The sequence below is a fragment of the Pelodiscus sinensis genome, chromosome 1 (genome assembly GCF_052426305.1).
Source record: "Pelodiscus sinensis isolate ZL-2025 chromosome 1, ASM5242630v1, whole genome shotgun sequence".
Classification (NCBI taxonomy): domain Eukaryota; kingdom Metazoa; phylum Chordata; order Testudines; family Trionychidae; genus Pelodiscus; species Pelodiscus sinensis.
In genome coordinates, this window is record NC_143052.1 from 293,529,145 (window position 1) to 293,542,414 (window position 13,270).

Below are 13,270 nucleotides of genomic sequence, written 5' to 3' on the forward strand. Positions count from 1 at the left end.
TACTGTGCCTTAGAACTGCATTCTCCCAGAGCTGAAGTGGTCCAGTGTCTGCATTGCTCTGGAGGGAGGAGTACCCCAACTTTGCGCCTTGCCTGGGGAACCCCACAGAATCTGACAGCGGGACAGGGTGGTGAGGAGCCCGAAAGAAAGACAGTGAGTGTTGGTAGCATAATCAGCACACCTAGGAATAGTCCCAAGGATCTGTGACTGCACACAGTCACAATCTGCATGCAGTATTCAAAATATGAACATACCATGTATTTATATTGAAGCAATAAGTTAGTGTTGTATTAACTATTCCTTTCTTAATGATTCCCTCTTACCCCATCACAGATTACTTTTGCTTAATAACCTTTGGTTAAGGAACCTTGTCAAAGGCTTTCTGGAAATCTAAGTACAGTATATCCACTAATTCACTCCCTCTCCTCCCTCCCCCCCAATCTACATTCCCATTGACCTGCTCAAAGAATTCTAGTAGATGGGTCAGACATGATTTCTTTTTACAAAAACGATATTGACTCTTTCAATAAATTATGTTAATCTATGTGTTTGACAACTCTGTTCTTTACTATAGTTTCAACTAGTTTGCTTGGTACTGAAGTTAGACTTGCTAACGTATTTGCCAGGGTCACCTCTGGAGCCTTTTTAAAAATTGGCATCACATTAGCTATCTTCCAGTCATAAGCTGGTTATGAAAGTCGTCTTTGTGAAATCCATTGCCAGCACTGTCAAGCATACACATGTATCAACAGCAAGGTTAATGATATAACTTCCAACCCACATAACACACATTTAATTGAGTTTAAGGATATTTTTTCAGTATTTTTATGCACCATAAAGTGGAATATATTTAAAGTGTAATGATGTAACAAACAGTAGCACAAGTGAATCTGCACAGCACAATCTCAGTAGGGGCTTCTGGACTCTACTGTAATAAAAAAAGCTTCCCCAGACAGTAAACCCAACCTCACTGAATACTGTATACTAAACCATCAAATGAAGACAGCAAGATACTAACTTATCTTGTCATTGTTCCAGATAAGTTAAAACGAACAAGATGAAAATTAGATTTTTAAATATATCAATTCAATGTGTGTTAGCAGCAGAGACAAAGGAATTATTTGCCCAAATTCCGTTAGCTTTGTCACTTAAAACTGAAAAATGACATTTTGCAAGGTAAGCAAATTGGCAAAAAACATGATATCCCATTGGTAGTTGTGTCCCATTTATCTTAAAAACAAATGCTTTCTAGTGCCTTCTTATTGTAGTGCCTTTCCCTAGAAGAGAAGCCAGACTGGGAAGAGCTGTATGTTCACTTTCAGTACAATACCATACACAAGATGATATGAAAACATCACCAAGTTCCCATAATCCTATATGCTGCAAAGCAATTACATGAAGGAGTACCAGAACAGAGTCAGACACACTATTTTATGGATTTGCAAAACTTCTTTGACTATTAGTTTAAATCCTACTAATTCCTGCATGGGCTTACTTACTTTGGTGACTTATTAATCAAAATAGACAAAGGAAAAAGGTAATACTGATCTCTTGGAAGAGAGTTTATTAACTTACAACTGACATTCTAATTCTCTGTATGTCACTTTCGGAAAAATACTTTATTGTCCATATACAAAGCTGCATGATGCTTTTCAAGAAGCACCAGAAACCATGAAGATTTAAGTGCTACAGTATATTTTGTAGTGATTGTTCCAATGTCCCAATATTTAACTGGTCAGATCCAGAAAGTACTTCTAGAATATTGCTGGGTTTGTTCAAATGTATTTATGAATTATGCTAAAATCCATTCTTTATGTCTCAGTGTATAAAGGTCTCCAATAAAAACACCATTTCAATACATTCCTCCACATTATGAATGCTAGGGAATCTAGTCATGTTTATCTTGACAGAAGCCAATGTGAATATACAGCTAAAGTAACTTCATATTTTATTCAGTAGAAACGGTTTTCCAACAAAAAACTTTTGTTTTTGACAATAATGAATGAGTATATTTCAAGTGACATTCTGCAGCAGAAGCTGGAGGGCTGGGAGTGCAACTAAGAGATTACATATCAGCAATAGACACTTTAACATGAATTCTGACCATTCTGAATATTAACATGAAAGACCAGGTACTTTAAAGTTTGTGCACCTGTCAAACAATTAAATTCTCCACACACACACACACACAAAGAGGAAAAAAATCCACAGAACACAGTATTTCAGAGAATATAACACATTAGACACTTCCATGACACTTCAGATCAGATTGGCAACTGAAACTTAACGTCCACCTGAGCTTGCTTTGCTAAGGTCACTATTTCTGAAAGTTTCACAACCTGGGGGGGGAGGAGGGGGAGGAAAGAGAGAGAGAGAGAAAGAAATATTAACACAGTTTAACAAATGACATTACTAAATTTTAGGAGTTCAACTAGACAGTCTGTTTTAGAAAGCAATGTCAGAAAGAGCTTGCCATAAAGAAAAAAATAGATTAATAGATTTAAGGCCAGATGAGACCATTGTAATTATATAGTATTTGTGAGAGACCACAGGAGTTTTCTGAATTTAATTCCTGTTTCAAGTCCAATACCTTTGGTGGAACTAAAGCATGTTTTTGGAAAAATATTTAAGATTCCAGATTTAAGAAATTTCCTGTCAGAGAATGCAACATAGTCTTTGCTAAATTGTTCCAATTGTTAATCGCTTCCTAGTTAAAATATGCAACTTACTTTTAGTCCATGTTTCTCGCTAAGATGTCAGGTGACGAGCATGGATTACTAATACATGTTGTTTATTTGTAGTTTTATAACTCTGTACAATCATGTGATCCTATTACTATCACCCTCATTTTCCCTCTTCCATTTGTTTGTTGCACCTACTTGCTGCATGTCCCAAGACAAAGTTCTTCAGAGAGCTAGGGATTTGTCTACAAAGAGTTGTGCCTGACAGTAGTATGTTCGGAACTCTTGTTCTGGAACAGAAGTGCTCTGTTAACAGTTTAGTTTAAACCATGTTGAAAGTGGATTAGGAAAAAAAAGCCACTCCCATTGCAGAACAACAGAAAAACCACATATGCACTTGAAAATTAATGCCCTTTGTTAATCCATGTGAATGGCTCAGAACAATAGGCCTCAATCCAACTGGATGCTTTTTTAACACAAGTAAATATTCCACTGACAGACCTATTTCTCTGTTTATAAAATGGCACCAATCGCTGTGGATGGTGGATGTTTTACACAAATGCCATGCAGGTCTAAAACCCAAATTACCTGCTGCAGAAGTATTCTAGTGACAAACCATGGACTTGACCATCTTAACATTTCCACTGTGCCCTTAAACTCAGTGTTTTATGGATGTGGGTAACCAGTTTCTTCCACTGAATGAGTCTAGTTCTGGAGAGTTCAACAGCAGAGGCTAACTCTAGAAATGATTCAGATTATACACTGATAGCTTCAAGGCTTTAAATATTTTATCCTAAGGTGGGTCTAGACAGCACCCTCTCTCTCGGAATAAGCTACGCAATTTCTAAATTGAAAAGAGCTTATTTTGAAATTTGGCACTGTGTACACAGTGCCAAATTTCAAAATAAAGCACTATTCCAACAAATCCCTTAGCCCTCATGGAACGAGGGATGCCAGAATAGCATGCCTGCTATTTCGGGAAATAGCGGGTACTTTTAAAGATGTGGCGTTGCTATTTCAGGATACTTTCAGTATCCCAAAGTAGCGCCGCAGTCTAGATGTACCCCTGGTCTACTGTTTGAAGGTGACTGGGGGAAGATAACTTTATGAAGACTTCATGTTAAACCATAGCATCTGTTTAGAAGAGTTATGCAAAAAAAACTCTTTCTTGCTCACCATTTTAGCAGCTTCATCCAAGTCATCACAGGCAAGGATTTTGAGGCCACTAGCTGTTATTAAAGCTTTGGCATCATCAACTCGTGTACCTGAAGAAAGAGTAGTAGTTTTAAACAACATAATTCAGTACAGGTTGTACATCCCTTAACTGGGATTCCCTGGTCCTGCATGGATCAGAGAGCCCTGGAACAGGGAGGTCTGGTGGCAGGGCAGGAGCACTGTGGGGGCACCAGAAACTCAGCTGGGAGCCCCGTGGAGATGAGGGGAGGACAGGAAGCCTGGCAGGGAGTTTTGGCCCCAGCAGCCCTCTTTGGCCCCAGCAGCCAGGGAGCTCTAGTTTAACAGCATGCATGGAGCTCTGACCCCAGCAGCAACCAGGGAACTCTCGCCTCGGCCCCGGCCACAGCAGAGCTCCGGCCACTTTCTGGCTCTAGCCGCCAGGGAGCTCTTGCCCCTGCCACGGAGCCAAGTGGCTGCAAAGCTCTGCGCAGACGGCGCAGCTGTGACTCTGGTGCTCTGGCATCTAGAGAGCCCCAGGGGGGCCTCAGGCAGTAGTGAGGACAGGCTGGAGCCCTTGCCTGGTGACAGCACAGGTCATGAGGTGAGAGACCTTCCCTGGTCCAGCAAATCCCCTCATTCAGCACTAGTCATGTCCCGAGAGTGCCAGAGCAGCGAGGTCCAACCTGTACAGATTATCAATTTCAACCAGAGATAATGTGTGCAGGTGGTGATCAAGTTCTCCAGGACCGATCTACCAAGATCTCAAAATTGAGATAATTCAGTATATATAAGGCGGCATTTTCAGTAGTAGCAAGTTAGATTTGTTTTTCTAAAATGTCAACTAAATACTTATAAAAAACCCAATAAGGTAAACAATGGGGATATAAGAAGTTGTTTAAAAAGATAACCATGTAACTGCTTTAAAAAACACTTTAGCTTAGCTTTATACTGCAGAGCCCATAGCAAAGCCTCCTTACTGAGAGCGAGGGCTGGCAAGGGCTGCCAGCCCCCTGGGAGGCGAAGGGAAGGCTTTGATGCAGACTCGGCAGCCACAGTGTGTAACCTATGGCAGGAGGCCTGGGGCTAGGCTGGGGCCAGGGCCACTCTCCCTCCCCGCAGAAAGGAACCCTGCCTGCAATGGGCCCTGCAGGGCTGGAGCGGCTCTCTGCCCAAAGTGGGCGGGGAGCTGCTCCATCCGCTATGGGTTAACTGCCACTGGTAAGTCTCACCCTTTAAGGATGAAGGTTACCAGTTAACCTTTTGCATCCCTAGTAAATGGGTAATATTTAATAGTGTCAATAAGAAAAACAGTGGATTTTAGTTAATACATATTATTTCTATTTACAAAATAGTCTTCTTTTACAAGCAATTTGGCTATGCGTTAACTGAACTGCTAAACACTGTGATTAAGTATTTCTCCAGTATCTAGAAGAAGGGATGTAAGCGACTGGTCAACTATCCAATAAGTGTAAGCTTTTCAGATTGTCGAGTAGTGACTTGATTAGTCACTTCCCTCCCCCTTTCTGCCTCTGATAGCACCATCTACGCAGAGGGTAGGGGAGGTAGAGGCACAGCAGGGACTGAAGTGGATCCCCACTCATGCCGGTTCCCAGTGTGGCACTTCACCCTTTGAAATATAGTAAGAGCCCCACGTCTTGCTACATCTCAAAGATTGAAGTGCCGCAGTGGGAACACAGGGAGAGCAGGACTGCTTGAGTCCCCGCTCGCCCCATGCTCCCTGCGGCACCCCCTTGCTGCTTCAGCAGCAAGGGGGTTGGACACGAGCCAGTGCTGGGGGGAGCCAGGCTTAAAAGCTGGTTCCCTCCAACCCCAGCTCCAGACTGCCACCCACCCCGGCCGTTCTCTACCCAAGGCAGAAGAGGAGGGATAGGGGAGGCTGCTGTAAAGCAGACCATGTCGGTAGGGGTCCCAGTGGGGAGCTGTGCCCCCCCCCCACAGACAGGGGCTGCTGCCACCAAGTAGCCCCTGTTTGCAGTGACCAGGGCTGGCCACGAGTAGGGGCTGCTGGATTCAGCACAAGCCAGGACTGAGCAGTCCTGGCTCGTGCAGATTCTGCACCTCTGCATTTTAAATGTAGTAAGAGCCCAACGGCTCTTACTACATTTAAAATGCAGAACCACAGTGCAGGTGGCTCTGCATAGTAGTCCTATCGACTATACTGTTAACTCAGTAACTGCAATTTAACATCCCTACCAAGAAGTACTACTGACATACATAAACCCAAAGATTTAAATTTGAATAGTATTGAAGAGTGCTCACCTTGTAACCGAACAACAATAGGTATTTTTAGATCCAAATCCTTCACTGCCATAATGATACCTTGTGCAATAACATCACATCGCATGATGCCTCCAAAAATATTCACAAGAATAGCCAGTACCTATATAGAGAAGCATCCATGAAGAGTATACATTTCACGACAGAACACAGATCAATAAAACCACCCTACTCAAACATTATGAAGAATTTTAACAAGCAGCAAATAGATCATTGCATCAGATAAAAGGGATTCAGTTTGCTTAAATGGGCAACAAATCCATTCTAAAAATTCAAGTCTCAGAAATGGAATGCTAAGCACATGGTTTAATAAAGCTTTTGCTCTTCTTCTAGACATATTCAGCAGACAAGTTATTGGTCTCTAAAATAATGTAATCAGAATCCCATTTATCTGATCTAATTGGGACTGGGCACAGATCAGATAATTGAAGATTCAGATAATCCAGAGAACAGGAAATGTACCAACAGGAGAGATTGCCTGTGTGCACTGTTAAGTTTATATGGCAAGCCAGATAATGGGAGCATGAGATAAATAGAGTTCTACTGTACCGTAAGGTATAGAATAGGAGGACAGGAAGGGATCTTGAAAAGTGACCTACTCCAGGTTCCTGCACATATGGCAGGACTAAGTTCTCTAGACTATCCCTGACAGATGTTTGTCTAATCTGCTGTTAAAAATCTCCAATAATGGAGATTCTACAATCTCCTCGGGCAATTTATTCCAATGCTTGAGAATCCTAATAGTTAAAAAGATTTTCCTAATGTCCAACCTGAAATGCCCTTGCTGCAAATTGAAACCCACTGTTTCTTATCATAGCCTCAGGGGTTAAGGACAACAATTTTTCTCCCTTCTCCTTGTAACCACCTTTTATGATGTTCCCTTCTCAGTCTTCTCTTCACCAGAGTCAGACTCACTCCATTTTTCCAATCTTCCCATGTGTGTCATGTTTTCTAGTTCTTTTATAATTGTTGTGCTGTCTTCTGGACTTATCTACATCTTTCATTAAACATAGTACTCAAAACTCAACACAATACTGCAGTTGAGGCCTAATCAGCATGGAGTAGAGTGGAAGAATTACTTCTCGTGTCTTGCTTACAACACTCTGGCAAATATATGCCTCAATGATGCTTACCATTTAAGTTTCACAGAGCATCTTTGACTTATTTGTGTTTTTGGAAAGTTTCTCTATTTGCCCATTAATATACCAAGAGTTCCAGGGACAAATAACCATTCCCTTCATAAAGAATTAGCTTCTTGCAAATCAGGAGGTTTAACAAAATAAGAGGCAAACCAAAGGAAAACCTTTCAATCTCTTAACAAGAATTTAAGAATGACTGCACTATAACTTTTCTTGGTAGTCTTGCTCATAAAATTCTCTGAAGAATTTAGAGAAACAAAATAGATTAAATCTCAGCTATTAAAATCAATGTAATAACTGTTCCATTTCCCAACAGTTAGGCCTTCCAATTCAAAATAATCCTGCTAGAAGCATTCCCCAAACTAATACTTTGGCTTGTCACTTGTAAAATAAACTCTGTTGAAGGACTTACATTAGAAGAAAGGATGAACATGCTTTCCTAGACTGAAGGTCATTTAATTTACCACCATGTCTTTGTAGATTACATTTAATGTTAGAAGTTAGATTGCGAGTAAGAGGGTTGGGGTACAGAAAAATGAGAATAATTCTTCTCAAGCTCTATTATATAGTCTGTATGAAACAATGAGCAGTCCTTTGGCACCTCAGACTAACAAATTAGGTCATGAGCTTTCGTGGATTAAACCCATTCCATCAGATGGGTCTGTATGAAGCTACTGCAAATGGCCAGTTCAACAGGACAAAATACCCAACTCAATAGAGAATGTGACAGTAAGTTTTCTAACAAGTTATTTTCAAATACTTCAGCATATTGCAATGTTCATTTTTACTTTCTTAGATAAAGGATACAACAGCTACTATACTGGGGTTTTCAGCACCACAAAAGATGTTTTAACACAATATATAGGAGGGTAGAAGAAGCAAACAGGCAAAAAACTGAGTTTAGAACAAAAAGAAAAATTACAGTTTAAACAGTAGTTGCCTTTCTGCATTTTAGCCCCCTTTAAACAAAGTCATGCTCATTGAAACTGTTTTAAATTAATCAAAATTAAAAAGTTCAAATATTATCCCCTCAACCAAGCTCAGACAGTAACAAGGCTACATGGGGTTAAAAGTACTTTCAGACCTTGACTGCCTGTCTCAGAAGGAGAAAATGTGGGTGAGATAAATCTGTTACAAGATTTATCTGGTGTTGCTCAGGTCCTTAACTTAATTAATTTTTTAATTTGTTTCTCTTCATTGAAATCATTGCTCTGGGATGGGGATAGGGATGAGAGGTTCAGTATCCGGGCTGTCCTGCAGAGAGAGGACTCTCTCAATCCTCTCTCATGGCAGCAGCTTGGGGCCAGATGAGAAGTGCCTCTCCATGGCCACTACATCTTCAGCAGGCACAGCCAGGAGTGGGGTGCATGTCCACCAGCTGGGACAGGTCCAGATTCGTCTGCCTCCTTGCTCCCCAAGCAGAGTGAGGAACGCAACAAACTGTGCTCTTTCCCAGCCTCACACCCTCCCTAAAGTGCGCCCTGGGGAGTGGGGGGGGGGAGGAAGAGGGGTTCAGGACCGGGCAGGTCCTGGACAGAGAGGGGGTATCCGCAGCCAGTCCCTAGTGATTCTGTCTTTTGTGTATGGTTTTATGAGGGTTTGGTTGTTACATGAAAATGGGATATGCCTGGAATGGGATCACTTCACATAAAACCATATAGAAAAGACTCAGAATAACCAGGTAGGTGAAAAAGGGGCTGACTAGGGGTGCTTACCACCCCCAAGTGCCCTTAGGGAGGGCAGGGAGCAGGCTAAAACTCTCCCCCCTAACTCCCCAATTCATACGGAAACATTGCTAGTTGTTCCCCTTGGTCAGATCTACCTTGATGTCATATCTGAGGACATTCCCATGCATGAGTTTTAAAACTGTAGTTATAGCCTGTTGTGAAGAGATTCCACAGAAGACAATACTTTAAATTTTCAGATACTGAAATTAAATTTGCATTTAAATTTGCATACATTGAAATTAAAGTTTAAAGCCCTTCAAATGCTATGATCCTAGAGAACGAGATTAACAAAGAAAAATGGTAAGAATAGTGACCTTATTAGCAGTTAAATGGCAATCATTTAACACTTAAAACAAGAAAGTCTTTCTTCACAAAATTAAATTTACATTAGCTGCTCTGCATGCAAGTATAATTTCTCAACCAGCCAAATGTCTAAAATGTGTATATTCTTTTGTTCTTTAAATGAATACCTCAAAATAATGTTGATTTTTACAAAAAATTAAATACCTGAAATTGTACTCCCAATAAATACTTCATAGGTAGGGATTTCCTGTAAACAGGGTGGTTGGGCAGTCACTTAGGAGAGATTCAAATACCACCCAATTATTAGCAGAGTGTCTTCAGCTAGATTTTTTTGTTTCTATTGGAGGTGCACATTTATACATGCCTCAGTGCACAACAATATTCTGTACTTGGATGGAAAAAATCCATATACAGATGGAAAAGATTAGAAGGAACATTGTTTACAGCGATTATTACACCATGACTGCTTGGTCCTTGACCAAACATTATCTCAACGTGTGTAGAACATGCTCAAGGAGGAGGTTACACCAAGGATTTACTGAATATTGTTGATGAAATCATTCCATTGCTACTGGTCAACTTATATCAAGACTATAATCTCAACAGTTCTCATCAGGCAAAGTGTTTTTCAGGTTTAAAAGGAGACAAGCTTGAGCCAAGTCTACTACAGTTTAGTATGGTTCCTAACAATTCCTGCTGTGGAGTGCTTGAACAAACATGAAATTTTAGGATCCCTGCACATAGTGGTGACAGGCATTGGTATTTCAGCTTTTACCAAGGAACTGTTTTGACAGCAAGCCATCCAAGCACCAACCTGGGTAGATACTAACCCACAGTATGTTGAACATTGAACTACCACTTGAGAGTTTACAACAATAAGTAGGCTATCGATGAACTTTCATAACAAGAATGTCGATGGAAAACACTTTGAAGAATCTTTCATCTGAAGAGCTATGCAGGAGTAATGTTACCTACTGTCTCTTGATTTTATAACCTCAGAAAGGAACAGAGAAGTGTTTTACCCAAAACTTTGATTTTAACATGACAGTGCATCAAGGTCCCTGGGTGGGAACTAAGAATCAATACTCCTATCATGCTTCAATCATTTGATTACACAAAGCTTGTCAGCTCTCATCTCTCCAGAGTTGGCTCAGCACCCCTTCCCCTAACTCACACCCATCTCAAGCTTTTAATGCACCACATATCACTGTATTAGTCACCTTTTCTCTTACCACCAGCCTGCGCACTTCTGCTTCCTCTCCACCTCACCTATTGCCCAGGGATACATTACCTACCTTTTTCCCAGCTTCCTGCAACCTCCAACCCTCTGGAATCACTGATTTCTCATCACCTACAACCTTCCAGCTGTGCAACTGTCACTACCCATCTGATTTCTTCACTCAGCAACCCACAAAAGATTATGGGCTATATAGCTTAAATGTGATATTGTTCTTAACTGTAAGACTCTCTCCCTTCATATGTAAAGTGCCCCACTGTTATACAGAATCACAACTTACATCCATTCTGTCTGCCAGCCTGCCCTTTTCACTGCAGTCTTAACCCTCAATGGAGATGGAACAAGCAAGCAGTGATACCATGGATACCAAGTACTATTTGTCAGCATGACTGATAATACAAAGTCAAAGGGGTACTTCATATGCAAAAGCACTAGTGACTCTCTTCAAGCTCTTCTCTATTGTACAGGAAGAGATGCAATCATCCAAAAAAAGATACTGATGAGTAATCATGGGCAATACTGCTCTGTGATCTCCCTTGAAATAGAGCACACTGATGGAATGATTTAATTCAGGAGGAAAAATCAGGATTGGGGGATTCAGGGAAAGAAGTTTGGAGGAAAAGGGATAAACAGAGTGATCTTTTAAAAAGTCTTCCATGGATGAGTATGGAGAAAATGTGAGCAAGAACTGAGTAGGCGAAGGCCTCGAATTTTAATTGAAAAGTTTTTAGTGCAGAGTATAAAATACATTCAGTTTTCCTTTGTGGTATTACTCCTATGCATCAGTAAGCATCTACCATTAGGGAAGTCTTAGAGTTCTTCCTCATGCTGTCCAAAATTATAGTCAGTTAATTTTAATTAACATTCTACTGAAATGTACATAATTCCAACATTGGTACAAAGATCCTGGAGCTCTTCAAAATAGTACTGGGACATTCATAACCTTCCAGACCAGCTATTAAAATGATTTTATTTTGAAATATTACTATGTCACCAAAAAGCACCTTAGAATCTTGAAGTATACCTACAAGTCAGAAAACAGCTGTTACAATTTAAGTCTGGAATTCTGCAACACTGTTGCACCACAGCATGGACCCAATAGAAAGTTTGGTACTCAAGAGACTGACAAGAGTCCTAACATCAGTGTTCCCTGTAAGCTGAGTGCTTAGGCAGCTGCCCAGGAGAGATTCAGGTGCCGCCCGGCTCATTAGCAGAGTGCCCACAGACGGCTACACCCCGGTAGTATGTGTTTCTATTGGTGGTGCACATCCACATATGCCTTTCTACACAACAAAATTTATTCCGCACATGGGTAGAACAACAGAGGAAACATTACCTAACTCGGTACCATCATTCATTGTTTCAAATTCCTTTTAAAACAAGGAAATTCCTTATTAGCCTAATACAAATAAAGTAGAATTTCTTTAGCAATACCGAAATTATATAGTGTCATTGTAAAACAAGACAGCTTGGTTTGAAACCATTTAGTTTATTCAGCAAGGACAATTCAACAGCTTTAAGGATTTTTTAAAAAGGTAATAACAGCATTTCTGTACTTGCTCACAGTACTACAGATGTGATTTTCGAAAAAGAGGATCTAGTTACTATTTTATTCATTTGAGTCTGCTAAGTGTACATTCACTTAAAGAAAGCACACCAGAGCTGATACTGCAAAGATAATTAGAAGGTAAGTTGTTTACTGTTTATTCTGAATATATGTAAAAATGCATCTTCTCTATGTTTAAAATGCATCTAAATGACTTTAGGCAGCCCCTAGAGAATAATTTTTCTATTTAAATTTGCTATCTTTAACCTGCCTTCAAATTACATAGTTTTTATTTATTTGTTCATTCTTTTTTTATTCTAATTCTATTAGAAAGTTCTAATTTTATTTGTAAAGGAGTATTTTTAAATTCCCACTAAAAATTTACCTGCAAAGAAAGGAATTTAACAACCACCTCCTTTTAATAAAAAAGTCTTTATAAAAAAACCCTGAAAGTTTTCTTCAGAATAGGATTTGCTTCTTCTATTTCCTCCTTCCTGTCAGGGATATTAAAAGTTTTTGGTGTCCTCCACTGATTTTGCCAGTTAACTACTTAGGAAAAAAACTAAAGAACTATTGGGAATTACATCACAACTGTCTGAAATCTGTGCAATTGACAGATATTTTGAGAAAAGACTCTGTGAATGATTTAAATACAAACGATTGTCCCTTCAAGTGATGGCTAAAAGTTTTCCTATTTCAGTTCTCCTTTCTGCAGTCCTTTGGCAAAGAACAAGACTTACAATCCTGATGAGTAAGAAAATTAAGAAACTTGTAGGAAAAAAACCTAACGTGTTTTTCAGGCCTTCTTTAACCATAGTAAAATAGTAAAGACAGCACAGCTCCCCCTTTTTGTAGCTCACCTTTACAAGCCATATCTATTAAAGAAAACAAAATATCCACTGTGCATGGTTATACAGCATTTATTATTTAAAAGTGCAGAATTCTGAAATACTGGTCCTTGTCTTACTTTTTTATCTGATGTAATTAGTTTAAAAGCTTCTGTTACTTGATGTACAGTAGCACCACCACCAACATCAAGGAAATTTGCTGGAGTGCCTCCATGTAGTTTAATTATATCCATTGTGGCCATAGCCAAGCCAGCACCATTCACTGCAAGAAAGATAGTTACATTTAAGAACTCCATTAGCAGCAGGTACATCAAA

At 40.0% G+C, this 13,270-nt stretch overlaps 1 protein-coding gene across 1 annotated transcript in view; it reads right to left on the reverse strand.

The window, feature by feature from the left end:
* Nucleotides 1-1,600: 1,600 nt before the first annotated feature.
* Nucleotides 1,601-13,270, reverse strand: part of SUCLA2 (succinate-CoA ligase ADP-forming subunit beta) — a 35,598-nt gene continuing 23,928 nt past the window's right edge. Inside the window, exons 8-11 of the mRNA XM_075919034.2 lie at nt 13,075-13,217; nt 6,138-6,258; nt 3,858-3,946; nt 1,601-2,339 (exon numbers count right to left, since the gene is read on the reverse strand). Coding sequence (XP_075775149.2) covers nt 2,265-2,339; nt 3,858-3,946; nt 6,138-6,258; nt 13,075-13,217 — 428 coding nt within the window. The 3' untranslated portion in view covers nt 1,601-2,264. The remainder of the gene's footprint in view (nt 2,340-3,857; nt 3,947-6,137; nt 6,259-13,074; nt 13,218-13,270) is intronic.